At 43.1% G+C, this 15,622-nt stretch overlaps 1 protein-coding gene across 4 annotated transcripts in view; it reads right to left on the bottom strand.

The window, feature by feature from the left end:
- The window catches only part of LOC112228465 (cell adhesion molecule 1), a 495,694-nt gene that overhangs the window by 105,501 nt on the left and 374,571 nt on the right, over positions 1 to 15,622 (bottom strand). For all 4 annotated transcript variants that reach the window (XM_042309109.1, XM_042309111.1, XM_024393800.2 and 1 more), the window contains 3 exons: positions 12,232 to 12,378; positions 5,759 to 5,911; positions 2,910 to 3,047 (listed from right to left, as the gene is read on the bottom strand). In XM_042309109.1, the coding sequence (XP_042165043.1) occupies positions 2,910 to 3,047; positions 5,759 to 5,911; positions 12,232 to 12,378 (438 nt within the window). The remainder of the gene's footprint in view (positions 1 to 2,909; positions 3,048 to 5,758; positions 5,912 to 12,231; positions 12,379 to 15,622) is intronic.

Raw genomic sequence — 15,622 nt, 5'->3', positions numbered from 1 at the left:
AAGCGCTGTAGTTTTATTTAAAAGCCAAGCGTTTTAAATAACCAGCTGAGTTAGACCTGAGAAATCAGCTAAGGTGAACGTCTGACAAATGATAAAGTGATCAATTTACTACCTGGAGGAAAAGACAGGCAGCAGACACTGGTGTATCTTGACCTAAGGATTTAATTTGATTATCCATACATTTTATTTTATTATTACAGCACAGTAGCTAATTACCAACATGTTGAATATCACTGCACTGTCAACATTATGCAATAACAAACATGTTGAGCACTTGCTCAATGAAAGAGAGATATGCAAATACCTTTGAATTGGATGATGCGTACTGAATCTTATTTACTTATGAAGATATCATCTTCCAACGGTGATAGCATCTCCGTTTGATAGCCGCAGTCTCAGATGTGGAGCTCGATATTACTCCAACATTATTTTTGGAGTGCTAGTGAACATATTGATGTTAATGAAAAGCTAATTGCTTTTGTAGTCGAATAGTGAAGCTCGGGGTTCAAAATCAAAGCAGAGAGAGTTGATGCACTGTTAATGGCTGCACTTAGCTATTCCTTCAGATGCAGAGCCATTAACAGTCCCCTCTATTTTACATTTGAAAATAATCGTTAATTGTAATTTCAGCACCATTTAAGAGCACGGGGGTATGTGGGGGGCCTGCGTTTGGGGAGAATGGACTCGGATGTATCAAAGTGCCATAGACATTCCTTGACTATTTGCCTTCAGCAAGTTCAAATATTATTTAATAAATTTGCCAGTCATTCTGGCAGAGTGTGGCAGGGTAATTGAAATCACCCCGGTAATTTTCTTTAGAAGACTTAAGGCTAATGGCCGCGCTCGGCCCCGTCCGTCACTGCCCCCCCCCAGTCTCTCTCCCTCTCATCTCGTCTTGTACAGACAGAATAACCTGTGCTGTTGGAACTCCCATTGTTCCTTGACTTTCATTTCACTCGCACACTTAAGTGCTGGAGATATCTGTGAAAGACAGGATATAAAAGAGGGGGAAATATTAACCACAACACAAAACTAGCAAGATAAGAGAGAGGACAATAAAGAGGCCGAGTGGGGGAAGGGAGAGCGAGTGCAAGGGTGAGGGGAGAAAGAGAGAGAGGGGGACAGAGAGACACACAGAGAGGGCAAGAGAAGGGATATAATGATAGTAGGATAACTGGGACTTTGCTTTCGGGGGCCGAAATCTTGGTTTACATTCGCGAGCGAGCAGGGTGGGTGTGTAACCTTTAAATGATATTTAAAACATGCCCGATTATCCCTTAAGGTAATTAGGTTTAATTAGAAATAAATCTGCAAGGCGAGGAGCCGGCCGACACCGAAAGTAATTTGGAGCAGCCGGCGAGTGGCGTGGACTGCGGTGACGCGCTCTTTCCCTTTTGTGACCTCTCACAATTCGTCATTCCATGATTCCACAATTCGTCATTCGTATCTCCTTGCCTCCTTCTGAACCTTATTAGAGGTCCAAGGTCCCTCCCCTCAGAGGAGGCAGGGAGAGAGGATGCAAAGAAACCAGTAAATATGGCTTGACAAAGAGCCCCTGTCTCTTTTGTTCTCACGTTTCCTGCTTCTCAACCTCCACATTCTGTCCATTCAGTCAGTCAGTCAAACTCCCACTGAACAATGCGGCGTGCCATATTCATCACGTTGATGTGGCAATTAACGGGGGAAACATGGACTCCACTCCACATCGTTCAAGATGACGCAATACTACTTTCAGTGGTGGTTGGCAACAGAAACCCCTTTTAATTACCAAATGAATAGACCACGTTACAATAAAAATAGGCAATGGACAAAACGTTTTACACGGCTAGCAGTTAAGCTCAGATCTGTGAACTCTCCTTCACCCTCTGTTTGTTGTCAAGTAACTTTTCTTGTCAACACAGAAAGTAAGGAAGGCTATCATCCACACATTTAGGCCTAGCCAGTGCTATTTAACAACACTGTAGTAGTTACGCTAATGCAGGGAAGGGGCAGTGAAGTGCCGCAGTGTGTGAAGGCTTTTGTTCCTGCCCGGGACTAAAACACCCAATTCACCTAAACCTGGTCTATATTAATTAATGACAACAATTAGTTGATTATGTGAAACAGGTGTGTTAGCGCTGGGCTGGAACTTAAGCCTGCACACACTGCACACAGTCATCCAGGACCAGAGTCAGCCTACCCTCTTCTGGGTAAAAGTGTTTATTGAGTAGATGAAACCAAGGCCTTTACTCCACATTAGGGCTTTGCACCATTCGTGCTTGGTATGAGGTTGTGGTTATGACGTGAGTGACGGGCTTTGGGCTCTGCTGAGTAAGAGTTGGAACAGCCCGGGGTCATTCCATTGGCCCAATCTATGGGCCCCCTAATCGCGCAGCTCCCTTTGAAGAGAGGCTTGAAAGCTGTCACTCTGCCAAAAGGCTAGGTGACCACTGAGCCAGCCCATCACTCTAATGGAAGTCATTCAGAGCCATGGGAGTGACCTAATTAGGCTGAGGTGTCGTTGACGTGGGGCGAATTATAAAGAGACGAGTGAAGGAAGGAAGAAGAAAGTTAGAAAGAGAGTGTAGAGGCACCAACAGATGGGTTAAAGAAAACATCTATGAAGATGACGTGAGTGGTTTTATTATTGAATAAAGCTATGGTCATGAATGTATGACTAAATCATTGGGTAGACTCGTAGGGAATGGAAAACTTGTAGGGAATGGAAAGTTATGCAATGAACATTAATAGACAACTCTACAATTCATACTGAGTAATTCCCTACAATTACCTTAACCCTTGCCCTTTTTTATCCCTCTTCATCTGAAAAATCTTGTTTTAAAGAATATTCATTCTTTCAGAGTCCAACTGAGTTATAATAGAGAGCTAAAGTGGTTTGGACGTGACGGTGTTGACGGGTGTTGACCTACCTTGGAGCTCTTTGTCTCCCTTCATCCATCTGATTGTGGCGGCGGGCTTGCTGCCCATAGCGGTGCAGGTCATCTCTGTCTCGTTGCCCTCAATCACCTGCCCCTCCCGGGACTCGATGATTGGGTTGCCTGGAGGGACTGGCAGGGGGGACAAATAGACACCGTGTTTAGGGAATGTGGGGGCATAAATCACCCTAACAACCAGGAGGTGTCGGGTCAGTCCTCCCTCTTAGATGTCTTAACTGTCCATGTGTGGTGGAAGGGCGTTTCATCAGCAATGTGGTGTTGAGGTAGCATGGTGTGATGCATCTATTGTCATGGGTGTCATTTATAATATTGGTCCCTCCACATACCAAATAAAATAACTGAATTTTGTTGCAATTAGTACTCTGTGAGAGGTTTATGGAAATACTTTGAAATAAATTAAATTGACTACAGTACAGCCATTTTCTTGTAAACAAAAACGTCAGAATGTGCGCAGAGAAGAATGTGCGTGAAAAAGGACTAAGTTATATTTAAGTGCGTGTATCTCAAGTCAGAATCAATGACTAACAAAACAATGACTAACAATGACTAACAGTTGCATTCATGAGTTTTTGTGTTTGGCCCAAACATAACGCTTTGTATTCAGGACATCATTGTTTTGGTAATTTTACTTTAGTACATTATCGCAAACAGGATGCATGTTTTTGAATATTTCTATTAAGTACAGATGTCCTTCTTTTCACTCTGTCATTTAGGTTAGTATTGTGGAGTAACTATAATGTTGTTGATCCATCCTCAGTTTTCTCCTATCACAGCCATTAAACTCTGTAACTGTTTTAAAGTCACCATTGGCCTCATGGTGAAATCCCTGAGTGGTTTCCTTCCTTTCCATCAAATAAGTTAGTAAGGACACCTGAATCTTTGTAGTGACTGGGTGTATTGACACACTATCCAAAGTGTAATTAATAACTTCACCATGCTCAAAGGGATATTCAATGTCAGCTTTAAAATAAAAGTTGCCCATCTACCAATAGGTGCCCGTCTTTGAGTGGCATTGGAAAACCTCCCTAGTCTTTGTGGTTGAATCTGTGTTTGCAATTCTCTCGACTGAGGGACCTTACAGATAATTGTATGTGTAGAGTACAGAGGTGAGGTAGTCAGGTTAAACACTATTATCTACCCCAGTGTTGAAGTCCATGCAACTTTTACACCTGAATTTATTTAGGCTTGCTATTACAAAGGGGTTGAATATTTATTGACTCAACACATTTCAGCTTTTAATTTGTAATTAATTTCTAAAAACATAATTCCACTTGGACATTATTGGGTATTGCGTGTAGGACAGTGACACAAAAGTTCAAGGGGTGTGAATACTTTACTTTGAAGTAAGTAGACTGAAGTAAGTAGACAGTAAGTAGACTATATGTATTTTAGCACATTTTGTGCCCTAGAAACTAATTTGTAACCCTGTAAATACAATGGTTTATTATAAAAACACCTGTCATTGAAATTACAAAGTCATTTGTGGAACATTAGGTTTCCACATTGTGTAAAAGCACAATATTGAGATGCATTACATCAAAAAATTGTACACGGTCTCTTTAAGAACATCAAGTTTGTTAGTGATAATATGCAACAGATCAGTCATTTGGAAGATCTCAATTGCATACTCCTCACATCCCCTCTCCTCGTCTCCTTCTCAAAACACATTGGATGAGAGAGCCAGAGGTCCCTTCCCTCTGACCTTCTTCTCCAATTGGTTTTGAAAAGAAGATGAGGAGATAGGATGCGAGGAGTATGCAATTGAGAGCTTCTCATTCATTTATTGCTGTGATTATTGATTTCCTGGAGAAGCAATCACTTTTCCTTTATTTCTGTGCTCCCAAATGTTAGGACATAGCCTATAAGTAAAGTTACTAGGTTGTTAGCAAGCTAGCTAAGAAGGTACATGACTGAACAAGGTTTAACAAAAGGCCCGCGAGTAGTTTTAGAATGGCACGCGACATGGTCTATGAATGTAAAATGTGGCTTGCCAATTCACCACAGGAAGAAGAAAAAGTTGCGCCGGTTATATGGGTCATATCATTTGAACCGTTTGGTCTACAAACAAGCTGTATTCCCTGTAGTAATGGTACAATCATTACAATGGAAAACAATTGTAGGCGCACAGGTCGCACAGCTAAATATTTAGGAACATATATATGACCAAAATGGTCACACTTTAGAGCCCTGTGCGAGGTTATGACATTTAAAATGACGTTGAGGAACAGATTTAAAATATATTTAACTTTCAGTGAAATGGCATAATCCCTAAAAGTGAGACAGACTTTCAGTCTTCACGTCACTTTTATTCCCATTACATATTATTATAATTCAATTCATGCTTTGCACTGTGGCTCTACACCTTGGTGAATGTTTATTATTTCGTAGTTAGTTTGTCTCTGAGTGCAAAAGTGAGTTAGATACAGCTACGGTATCAACCACTCCATCGGTCAATGATGTGCCAGTGATAGCTGTGTGTGTGTTACTGATGGCTGTTTGTTCACCCGCAAACCTAAATGTAGCATATAGATATGAATTGCACAAGACTGATACATTTATGGATTTTTAATACATTGTTTTCTCTTTATTCAATCCGCCCGCCCTTCATCCAAACAATATTTCTAGACCCTAAACCCACCCGTATCGTGGATATAACCTCAGGGATTGCCGGTTATGGGTGAACTCGTGTATCACTAGTGTGTGTGTGTTTGTGTGTGTGTGTGTGTTTTCAATCATACTTTCATAATGAATGTCAACGTAGACGGTCTAAGACATTTCCCCCCTCAACAAACATTGTGTGTAGTGTGTGTGTGTAGTCATACTCAGCACAGTGATGTCTGCATAGGCCTCCTGTGGGGGGTCCGTGTAGAGCTGGCACACGTATCTCCCCTCATCCGACAGGCTCACATTGGATAGAGACACCCGCAGCTCATTGTCCGAGAAGTTGACCAGCTGGAAGCGAGCATCTTTCAGGGCTGGGGATCAAAGAAAGAGAGATAGGGAGAGAAAGAGTAAGGGAGATAAGGGGGGTCAAAAGAGGATACCATTGTCATTGTCCATGCATTGACTATGGCAGTGTTTCCCAACTCCAGTCATTGAGTACCCCCAACAGTACACATTTTTGTTGTTGTCCCTCACAAACTCACCTGAGTATATTTTTCATTTGCTTTGGAAGAGTGAGCTGGGTGCTCTATCTGGGAGTATTGCACATACCTTAAAATGTTCTCTTGAGTTTAGCAAACTTAAAGAACACAACAAATCTCCTCAGGTGAATCTTAAGTATTCTTGGTAACATGCGCAGAACTAAAGAATACTGGAACGGTCGACATTCTGAGGTCATGTGTATGCTTTGACACTTTGGAGCACCATCATAGATTGTGACTTTAAACTGTGCTGAATATAGCTGGGAAAAACTCATATTGATGCCAGGTGAGCTTTGTTTAATGCTCCCTAAAACAGTCTCTCGCCATTTATCATAATTTCCTTTCTTTGTTGAAATTTATCTGATCTTTGAGAACATTTGAATCCTAAGCAACTTCCCTACATATTTCTTGAAGTACAATAGCCCAATAAAGCTACTATAGTAGGTCAAAGCTGTGTGCTGGAAAACCTTGGTAGAGCATGGGTGAAGTAGGCATTGTGGGGCTCATGTGAATTTCCTTTATTTTCTCACTTAAAACTTTTTTGTTGTTTCTAATCAAAACAGGAATATGTGGTGACACACACACGCAGAATAATGAGCAATCCATTAGGGAGTTGTTTTGCCTGGCAAACGCAATGGAGAAACGCAATGTCTGGTTCAGATGAAAGCCTCCCCACCACCTCTGACAGATCGACAGCAGCCATTTACTGCTCTCTGTGTCTTCTTTTTCTCCCCACACCACATTTATTCTCACCCGCAGCATCCCAGTTCAAAGGAGCAAAAGCAACAAGAAAAAAGAGGTAGCATTAATACATAACTACATAGACGGAAACAAATAACTAAATGAAGAAATCATCTGGGATTATTACAGTTTGCGGCGGCGAGCACATGAAAGCCAGGATTGTGATAGTGATGGGGGGGGGGGTGAAGCTGATTGTTCTGGGTTCCAGCTGGTTAGCCATGCTCTTTCGCTTTTATGCAAAAAGAGAGAAAGCAAGAGAGCGAGTGAGGGGGGAAAAGAGGAAGAGAGAAAGAAAGGCTGTCAGCCTTCTCTCTGGTTCTGCTGCTGTGGAGGGAGTGGAGAAGCAAAGAAACACAGAGCGTGTCTCCATCTCCGCTGCCATCCACCCTTTCTCCTTGAGTTAATCCTCTCGACCCCCCCCAAAAAGGAGAAGGGGTTAAACATGTTTCCGTGCCAACTCATCGCTAATGTCTTTGGTCCTGCTGCCAAGGTGGTGGTCTTGGAATATCAGAAGAGAACAACGAACAGAATAGCTAACAAGTGTGTGAATTCAGAGTAAGTGACAAATGAGTAAGTGACAAATGTTCAAAGGAGAGCTCTATTTTTAGCATGTGGGCCCAAGATTGAAGTCCAATCAAAACATAACTCCTCAACATTCAACTCCATTTTGCAAAGCTATTCTGGTGTCCCAACTTCTTAACTCAATTACTTTAATTACTAAGTTACTTACCTATGCCACTTTTCAACGCTAACTGATAACTTTGGTGCCAGTAGTCATTATGCTTGGCTCCTCTGTTAGCAGTGCATGAACACAACAGAGGCTAACGTTACACACAGATCATGTGTGACTAATTAAAGTGGCTGACTTGAAAGCAGGGTTAGGCCTGTCAGTGCAAGGGGCAGCCTGACACTAATGATTAAATTAAATGTATTGATTTGAAGAATGTGCTGGGATTAAAACACTCCAATGCGAGGCATCACGGGCTAAACTGCTGGTAATCTGTTGTGAGACTCGGCGTTAGGTGGACACCAATAGGAATGATTAAAGCATTATGTCAACACCGATAATGTTCATAATGGCACTACAGTCTGGTGTACTGTGGGTATTTGAAAAATGGCCTCCAGTCCATTGTGGTATACTGTATGCTAAATGCATACCTTGCATACATTGCCTCCTTTAACATGCTATATCTTGTTGTTGTGTTAATATACTGTAAGTGTATATCTCCACTACATGACCAAAAGTATGTGGGCACCTGCTCGTCAAACATCACATTCCAAAATCATGGGCATTAATATGGAGTTTGTCCCCATTTTACTGCTATAACAGCCTCCACTCTTCTGGGGAAGGCTTTCCACCAGATGTTGCAACATTGCTGCGGGGAGTTGCTTCCATTCAGCCAGAAGAGCATAAGCGAGGTTGGGCACTGATTTTGGGGGATTAGGCCTGGCTCGCAGTCGGCATTAACAATTCACCCCAAAGGCGTTCAATGGGGTTGAGGTCAGGGCTCTGTGCAGGCAATTCCACACCGATCTCGACAAACCATTTCTGTATGGACCTCGCTTTTTGTACAGGGCATTGTCATGCTGAAACAGGAAAGGTCCTTCCCCAAACTGTTGCCACAAAGTTGGAAGCACAGAATCGTCTAGAATGTCATTATATGCTGTAGCGTTAAGATTTCCCTTCACTGGCACTAAGTGAAAAACAGCCTCAGACCATTATTCCTCCTCCACCAAACTTGTGTTGCAACCGAGGGCAGATGATTTTTAGGGCGCTATGCGTTTCAACACACGCCGGTCCCGTTCTGTGAGCTTGTGTGGCCTACCACCTCGCGGCTGAGCCGTTGTTGCTCCTAGATGTTTCACTTCACAATAGCATCACTTACAGTTGACCGGGGCAGCTTTAGCAGGGAAGAAATTTGACAAACTGACTTGATAGATAGGTGATATCCTATGATGGTTCCACGTTGAAAGTCACAGAGCTCTTCAGTTAGGCCATTCTAATGCCAATGTTTGTCTATGGAGATTGCATGGCTGTATGCTCGATTTTATACACCTGTTAGCAACAAGTGTAGCTGAAATAGCCGAATCCACTAATTTGAAGGGGTGTCCACATACTTTTGTATATATAGTGTATATCAACAACACAAATGTGGTTTGGGCAAAAAAAACCAGACAGAATTGGAGGTGGTGAGAAACTGAATACTGATCCATTTTTTGGAGTGTAAAACAGCATTAGGGCTTGACGACATCAGCTGTGTCCAACAGGGAACATGGCCCTGCTTTAGCGCAGTGGTGCTGGTCCTGGACACAAGCGTGGTCATGTGAGGACTCAACAGCGGCCCGCCATGCCCCAGGAGTTTGTCCCCCATGATGACACAACAACGGCGCCCGCTCACAGCATCCAGCTCACTGTGGGGGAGCCCGGGATTGGACACGCAGCAGTGATGTCCAATGGGGTGAGTTTCAGGGAAAACAAAGGCACTAGTAGTAGAAAGCAATTCCACTCAAGAAAACAAACTGAATATGTCTTTCGATGTTGATTTTGTTCTTTCAATTCCTTTAGTTTGACATAGCGTTTCTCAGGTAATCAGTGGAGACTCCTGAGGGGAGTTTGGCTCATAATAGTGACTGGAACGGAGCAAATTGAATGGCATCAAACATATTGCTTGATGTATTTGATACCATTCCACTGATTCCACTCCAGCCATTACCACGTGCCTGTCCTCCCAATTAAGGTGCCACAAACCTCCTATGCAGGTAATGCCTTTTTTGGAAGGTACAAACACAAGGAAAGACAAAATTGGGCAAGAAAATGCAGTGACCATGGTGAGACCTCTGAGGCAACAAACACTAAAACAAAACGTGGGAATAAGATTCACAGTGGCTAGGAACAGGGACAAAAACAGCCACAAAGAAGAAAAAGAAGGGAGGAGCGCCATGCACGTCTCAAAACACAGCAGTATCCTATTCTGGCTGATTTATACTTGAATATAGTAGCTATAGGGGTTTCAAAATGAGCTAATTTATTTGTTTTAACAGCCACACAAGGCAGAGAATTTGATAAATATTTGTACTTCATCCATTTCATTTCCGGGATGTATATGTTTCATTTCCATGATGATCTTGAATTAGATTGTGAAAACTAAAGTCCATCTTCTTCATACAGCCTCTCTACAACCAAACAAACAGCCTTTCTATGAAAATAAAGGCTTTCTTTAAATCTTATTCACAGATTCACATAGCAAGCTATAGTATTAAAAAAACATACCTCAATACAGCTATTTTGTTAATAATATCGTATCAGAAGGCCCCAAGTTATCTCACAAATCAAGTGATCTTACTTATGTTTAAAATAATATGAAATAATAAAACAGATAAAACTTTATTTTCAAGATTTCTAATTAATTTTCCTGAGTCAGATCAAAGTGGACAATGGACATTTTTTTTCTCCACTCAACTCCATTTGAGGGGTGGACAGTCGCCTAAAGTGGTGTTGAATATACATTGCTTATTTTCGTGTTATCGCAAATAGCCAAAGGTCCGTTCGGCACCATCGAGGAAACGGGTGACGGGGGACAAAAGACTGCACAAACACACACGGCCATATCCATTGAGTCCTGGCAATCTCTGCATTGAAATGAAGCTGACTTTAAACACAAAAGGGGGGGAAATAAACTGCAATTCAGAGCAGAGCGAAAAAATAAAGATGAGATAACCAAAACTTTTATGGCTGCAATGGGTTATTCTTTTCTTCCGTCTTTCTCCTTCTCCATATCTCAGTTGTGTTGTTTCTCCCTGGTTTCATTGAGATGAGCTTCTGGCTTCTTCTTAAGTGGCGGCAATCAATTCTGATTAGCAGGCCTGGCTACTTTTTGAGAGGAGCCCATCAAAGTTTTATTAAGGAGTGAGAGAGGGAAAGGGTAGGTGGGTGAGGGTAATTTGGCTCTTCACACAGACTCCACTCCCACCACACACATGCACACACGATACACACACACACATGGAAAAGGGATTTGTGGCGCCCAACCATCTTCTTGCCCTTTAGCTGGCTCCATGCTGTTTTCGTCATCTCACTTTTAAACGTTGCCGGAGAGAGACACCTTTTAATGATAAGGAGAGCGGCGGAGAGATTAGAGGGTGACCTTTTTGGCTCAGCGGCTGTGGACCTGTTAATGACGAGGTCAGTGCTTTGAAAACACAGAGGATATGGAGGTGATGTCCTCATTAAGAGATTGGGAGCTGGTGGTGGTAAAGGTAAGGTAAAGGTGTCCTTTGGTAATGCACAGGCTACTTTCAGACAGGTACCGTCCGGGGCCCAGCGGAATCCTTACACACGTGGTCTCTGGTCTTCAAAAGGACTGGCGTCCACCCACTACACAGGTTTCAAGTGTCTGCCTCTTCACTCTGAGTGCCAGTGCAAAAGTGTGTGTGTGCCTCTTAACTCGCCGAGTGTGCCTACAGTATATGTGTGTGTGTATATGAAGGAGCATGAAAACATGTGTGTGTGCTCACTTTGTGTGCAGAGGGCCACGCTGGGGAGGAGCCCTCATCCACACCCGGCTCCAACCGCTCCCTTGAAGTGGGGTCACATTAATTTCAGATGCGATGGAGAAACATGCTACCGCTGAGCTTTTCCGCAACTAGGATGTCAATGTCAAAGCTCTCTCCTCTATCTCCCTCCTTTTTTCCCCAATATGGATTTCAGTTGGAGCGGCCCAATATGATATTCAGGGAGGCTGGTAGAAGAGCCAAGCTATAATTAAGAAGTGCAGCTGCAGTGAAATGCCCGAATGTTCTCTGGAAAAGATCACAAGAGATCAAGGCGCCCCGTCGGAAGAAGAGATGCCCTTGACAGCCAGCTGTGGGTTTGGTATTTGGTGCCCCAGCGAAACAGAAAAACACGAGGCACGATTTATGTATGCCAGGGGGATCCTGAGGACCTGGCTGTGTGGCTGTGTATGTGTGTGTGAAAGAGAGTGTGGGTGAGTGAGGAAGAGTTTGTGGTGGTAGGATGGGAGGGAGGGACAGAACGTTGTATCCATCAAAGACAGATGGGAGCCCTTCTGATGTGGCTGCTTCTCTGTGTGTGTGTGGTGTGTGTGTGTGTATGTGTGTGCGTGCTCACGCCTCATCTCTGAAGAAGGAGGACAGAAGGAGGACTTGAGGACTTACTGCAAAAGTGTGCGACCATTAGGGCTGTATTTTATGTTTGTGTGTGTGGGCATATTTAGTATTTTCCAACCAGTGGAAAGTACTAATAACATCTGTAAGTCTCTGAAGTGGACCAAAATATTATTGTAGCGTTGATGTGAAAGTATGTGTATGTCCGTCTGTGTAGAACTAGTACTAGTTTGTGTCCGTGTGTATGCCAGCCTCTCTGTGTGTGTGTGTGTGTGTGTGGTACTCACGTCGGACGTCTCTGAAGTAGATGGTCTGTCTGTTGGGGTTGAGGAGTTGGATGACAGAATCGTCGTTGTTCTTCACCCTGCAGCTGATGACGGCCACGTCACCCTCCATCACCTCCACATTGTCTGTCACCAGGTTCTGACTCTGGACTGGAAGGCACAGACAGACACACAGTAGTCATTACAACTGCCAGGCTGTGTGCAGTATAGTTTTTCACACCACTGAGCTAAACCAAGCCAAGCCAAGCCAAGCCAAGCTGTACTCAGCCTGGTTACACATCCACCATAGTTGCAGTAACTGTGCTGAAATGGTACGAAAATATCATATCTGAGCGAGCACAATTTGGTTTGCAAACATGTGATCCCAAGTATGGAATGAATTCCGGTGGTACTACCATTTGCCAATACTTGTAAGAGATCAATGCCAACATGATATGTATCCCAAGTTATAATTCAAAATAAGCCCTTCAGTCCATAACAACCGCAAGGAAGAGTGGGGATATTTTTTTATTTTTTACCAACTGGGGAAATTGTGTTGGGACCCACAAGGTCAAATGCTATTTGTAGAGGGTTACGGTTAGAATTAGTATTAGAATTAAGTTTAGGGTTAGGAACCAAGGTTAGGTTTTAGGGTTATGGTTAAGGTTAGGGTAAGAGTACAGGTTATTTAACCTTAACTAGGCAAGTCAGTTAAGAACAAATTCTTATTTTCAATGACGGCCTAGTGGGTTAACTGCCTGTTCAGGGGCAGAACGACAGATTTGTAACTTGTCAGCTCGGGGATATGAACTTGCAACCTTTCGGGTTACTAGTCCAACTAGTAGGCTACCCTGCCGCCCCGGTTAGTTTTAAGGGTTAGGGAAAATAGGATTTCGAATCGGACTGAATTGTGTGTCCCCACAAGGTTAGCTGTACAGGACTGTGTGTGTGTGTGAATGTGTGCTTTATGAGCGAGCTGGTAAAGGTTGCTCCTGATGCCTGACCCTGTGGGTGACGGAAGACCCTATCACAGGGCAATGGAAGACTTCATACATGGATTTTAGCTACTTCATTAAAGTCAGGAGAGAGATTTTTGATTTTCATCTTCTCCAAGATGAATCTCTTACGTCCTTGATGCATAGCTTAAATAAAAAAATATTATACAGTTGAAGCTTACGTACACTTAGGTTGGAGCAAAAGGTGGCGCTACAAAGTATTAACTTAAGGGGGCTGAATAATTTTGCACGCCCAATTTTTCAGTTTTTGATTTGTTAAAAAAGTTTGAAATATCCAATAAATGTCGTTCCACTTCATGATTGTGTCCCACTTGTTGTTGATTCTTGACAAAAAAATACAGTTTTATATCTTTATGTTTGAAGCCTGAAATGTGGCAAAAGGTCGCAAAGTTCAAGGGGGCCGAATACTTTCGCCAGGCACTGTATATATATATATATATATATATATATATACACACACACAACTTTCTTCGCATACCTTTTTATATATATTTTTTATTTTCCATAAACTCAACCCGCCTCACCAATTTATATTAAAAAAAAATAAAGTATTATTTACCTCAAATCTGTAATACTCCATTGAAGCTAACCAGAAGCTAGCCAGAAGCTAATACAGAAGCTAGCCTGAAGCTAACCACAATCGTTAGTATTCAGCTAACCACAGTTTGTGGTCATCAGCTATCCTTTAGCTCGAAAATCTATCGGCAGTTTTGTATGGCGCGGCGCGGCTCGGACCGGAACATACCGGACCTATTTTTTCCGGATTTCAACTGCTAACTCTGGACATTTATACCTGGATCTTGCAGCTAGCTAGCTGCTATCCGTGTGACTATCGGCTTACATAGATTCCGGAGCAAACATCAATTATTCCGGAGCTAGCCAGCTGAAGAGTTCCATCAGTCACTCCTGGGCTACAATCACCTATCCGGACCCGTTTTACTGCCAACGCGGAACCCCACCGGGCCTTCACAACTGGACTACCGACGTTATCTACCCGAGGGAGTTATCCGGCTGGCTCCTCCATCGCGACGTTACCTGAAAGCCCATCTGCGGTCCGCTAATCGTTAGCTGTCTTATCGGCTGCTATCTGAATAGACCTATCGGACTATTTTATTTTATTTTTTCCCTTGGGCCTCTATAACTATATCTATTGTTTTTATTTTTTGCAAATTGGATTTATCCCCTCTACCACATGGAACCCCACTAATTCTACCGACGGGAAACGCAAGAGGTGGCTAAAAACAGACCTCCATCCTATGCTAGCTTGCTACTGATGGCCCGGCTAGCTATCTGAATCGCCGTGACCCCAACCAACCTCACTACTCACTGGACCCTTTGGATCACTCGACTAAGCATGCCTCTCCTTAATGTCAATATGCCTTGTCCATTGCTGTTCTGGTTAGTGTTTATTGGCTTATTTCACTGCAGAGCCTCTAGTGTTGCTCACTATACCTTATCCAACCTATTAGTTCCACCACCCACACATGCAATGACATCTCCTGGTTTCAATGATGTTTCTAGAGACAATATCTCTCTCATCATCACTCAATACCTAGGTTTACCTCCACTGTATTCACATCCTACCATACCTTTGTCTGTACATTATACCTTGAAGCTATTTTATCGAATCCTGGCTTAGGAAGACCACCAAAAATTCTGAAATGTTCATCCCAAACTACAACATTTTCAGACAAGATAGAACTGCCAAAGGGGGCGGTGTTGCAATCTACTGCAAAGATAGCCTGCAGAGTTCTGTCCTACTATCCAGGTCTGTACCCAAACAATTTGAACTTATACTTTTAAAAATCCACCTCTCTAAAAACAAGTCTCTCACCATTGCCGCCTGCTATAGACCACCCTCTGCCCCCAGCTGTTCTCTGGACACCATATGTGAACTGATTGCCCCCCATCTATCTTCAGAGCTCATGCTGCTAGGCGACCTAAACTGGAACATGCTTAACACCCCAGCCATCCTACAATCTAAGCTTGATGCCCTCAATCTCACACAAATGATCAATGAACCTACCAGGTACCTCCCCAAAGCCTTAAACAAGGGCACCCTCATAGATATCATCCTAACCAACTTGCCCTCTAAATACACCTCTGCTGTCTTCAACCAAGATCTCAGTGATCACTGCCTCATTGCCTGCATCCGTAATGGGTCAGCGGTCAAACCGACCTCCACTCATCACTGTCAAACGCTCCCTGAAACACTTCAGCGAGCAGGCCTTTCTAATCGACCTGGCCGGGGTATCCTGGAAGGATACTGATCTCATCCCGTCAGTAGAGGATGCCTGGTTATTTTAAATGCCTTCCTAACCATCTTAAATAAGCATGCCCCATTCAAGAAATTTAGAACCAGGAACAGATATAGCCCTTGGTTCTCCCCAGACCTGACT

The sequence above is a fragment of the Oncorhynchus tshawytscha genome, linkage group LG30 (genome assembly GCF_018296145.1).
Source record: "Oncorhynchus tshawytscha isolate Ot180627B linkage group LG30, Otsh_v2.0, whole genome shotgun sequence".
Classification (NCBI taxonomy): domain Eukaryota; kingdom Metazoa; phylum Chordata; class Actinopteri; order Salmoniformes; family Salmonidae; genus Oncorhynchus; species Oncorhynchus tshawytscha.
This window is presented reverse-complemented; position numbering and strand designations above follow the sequence as displayed.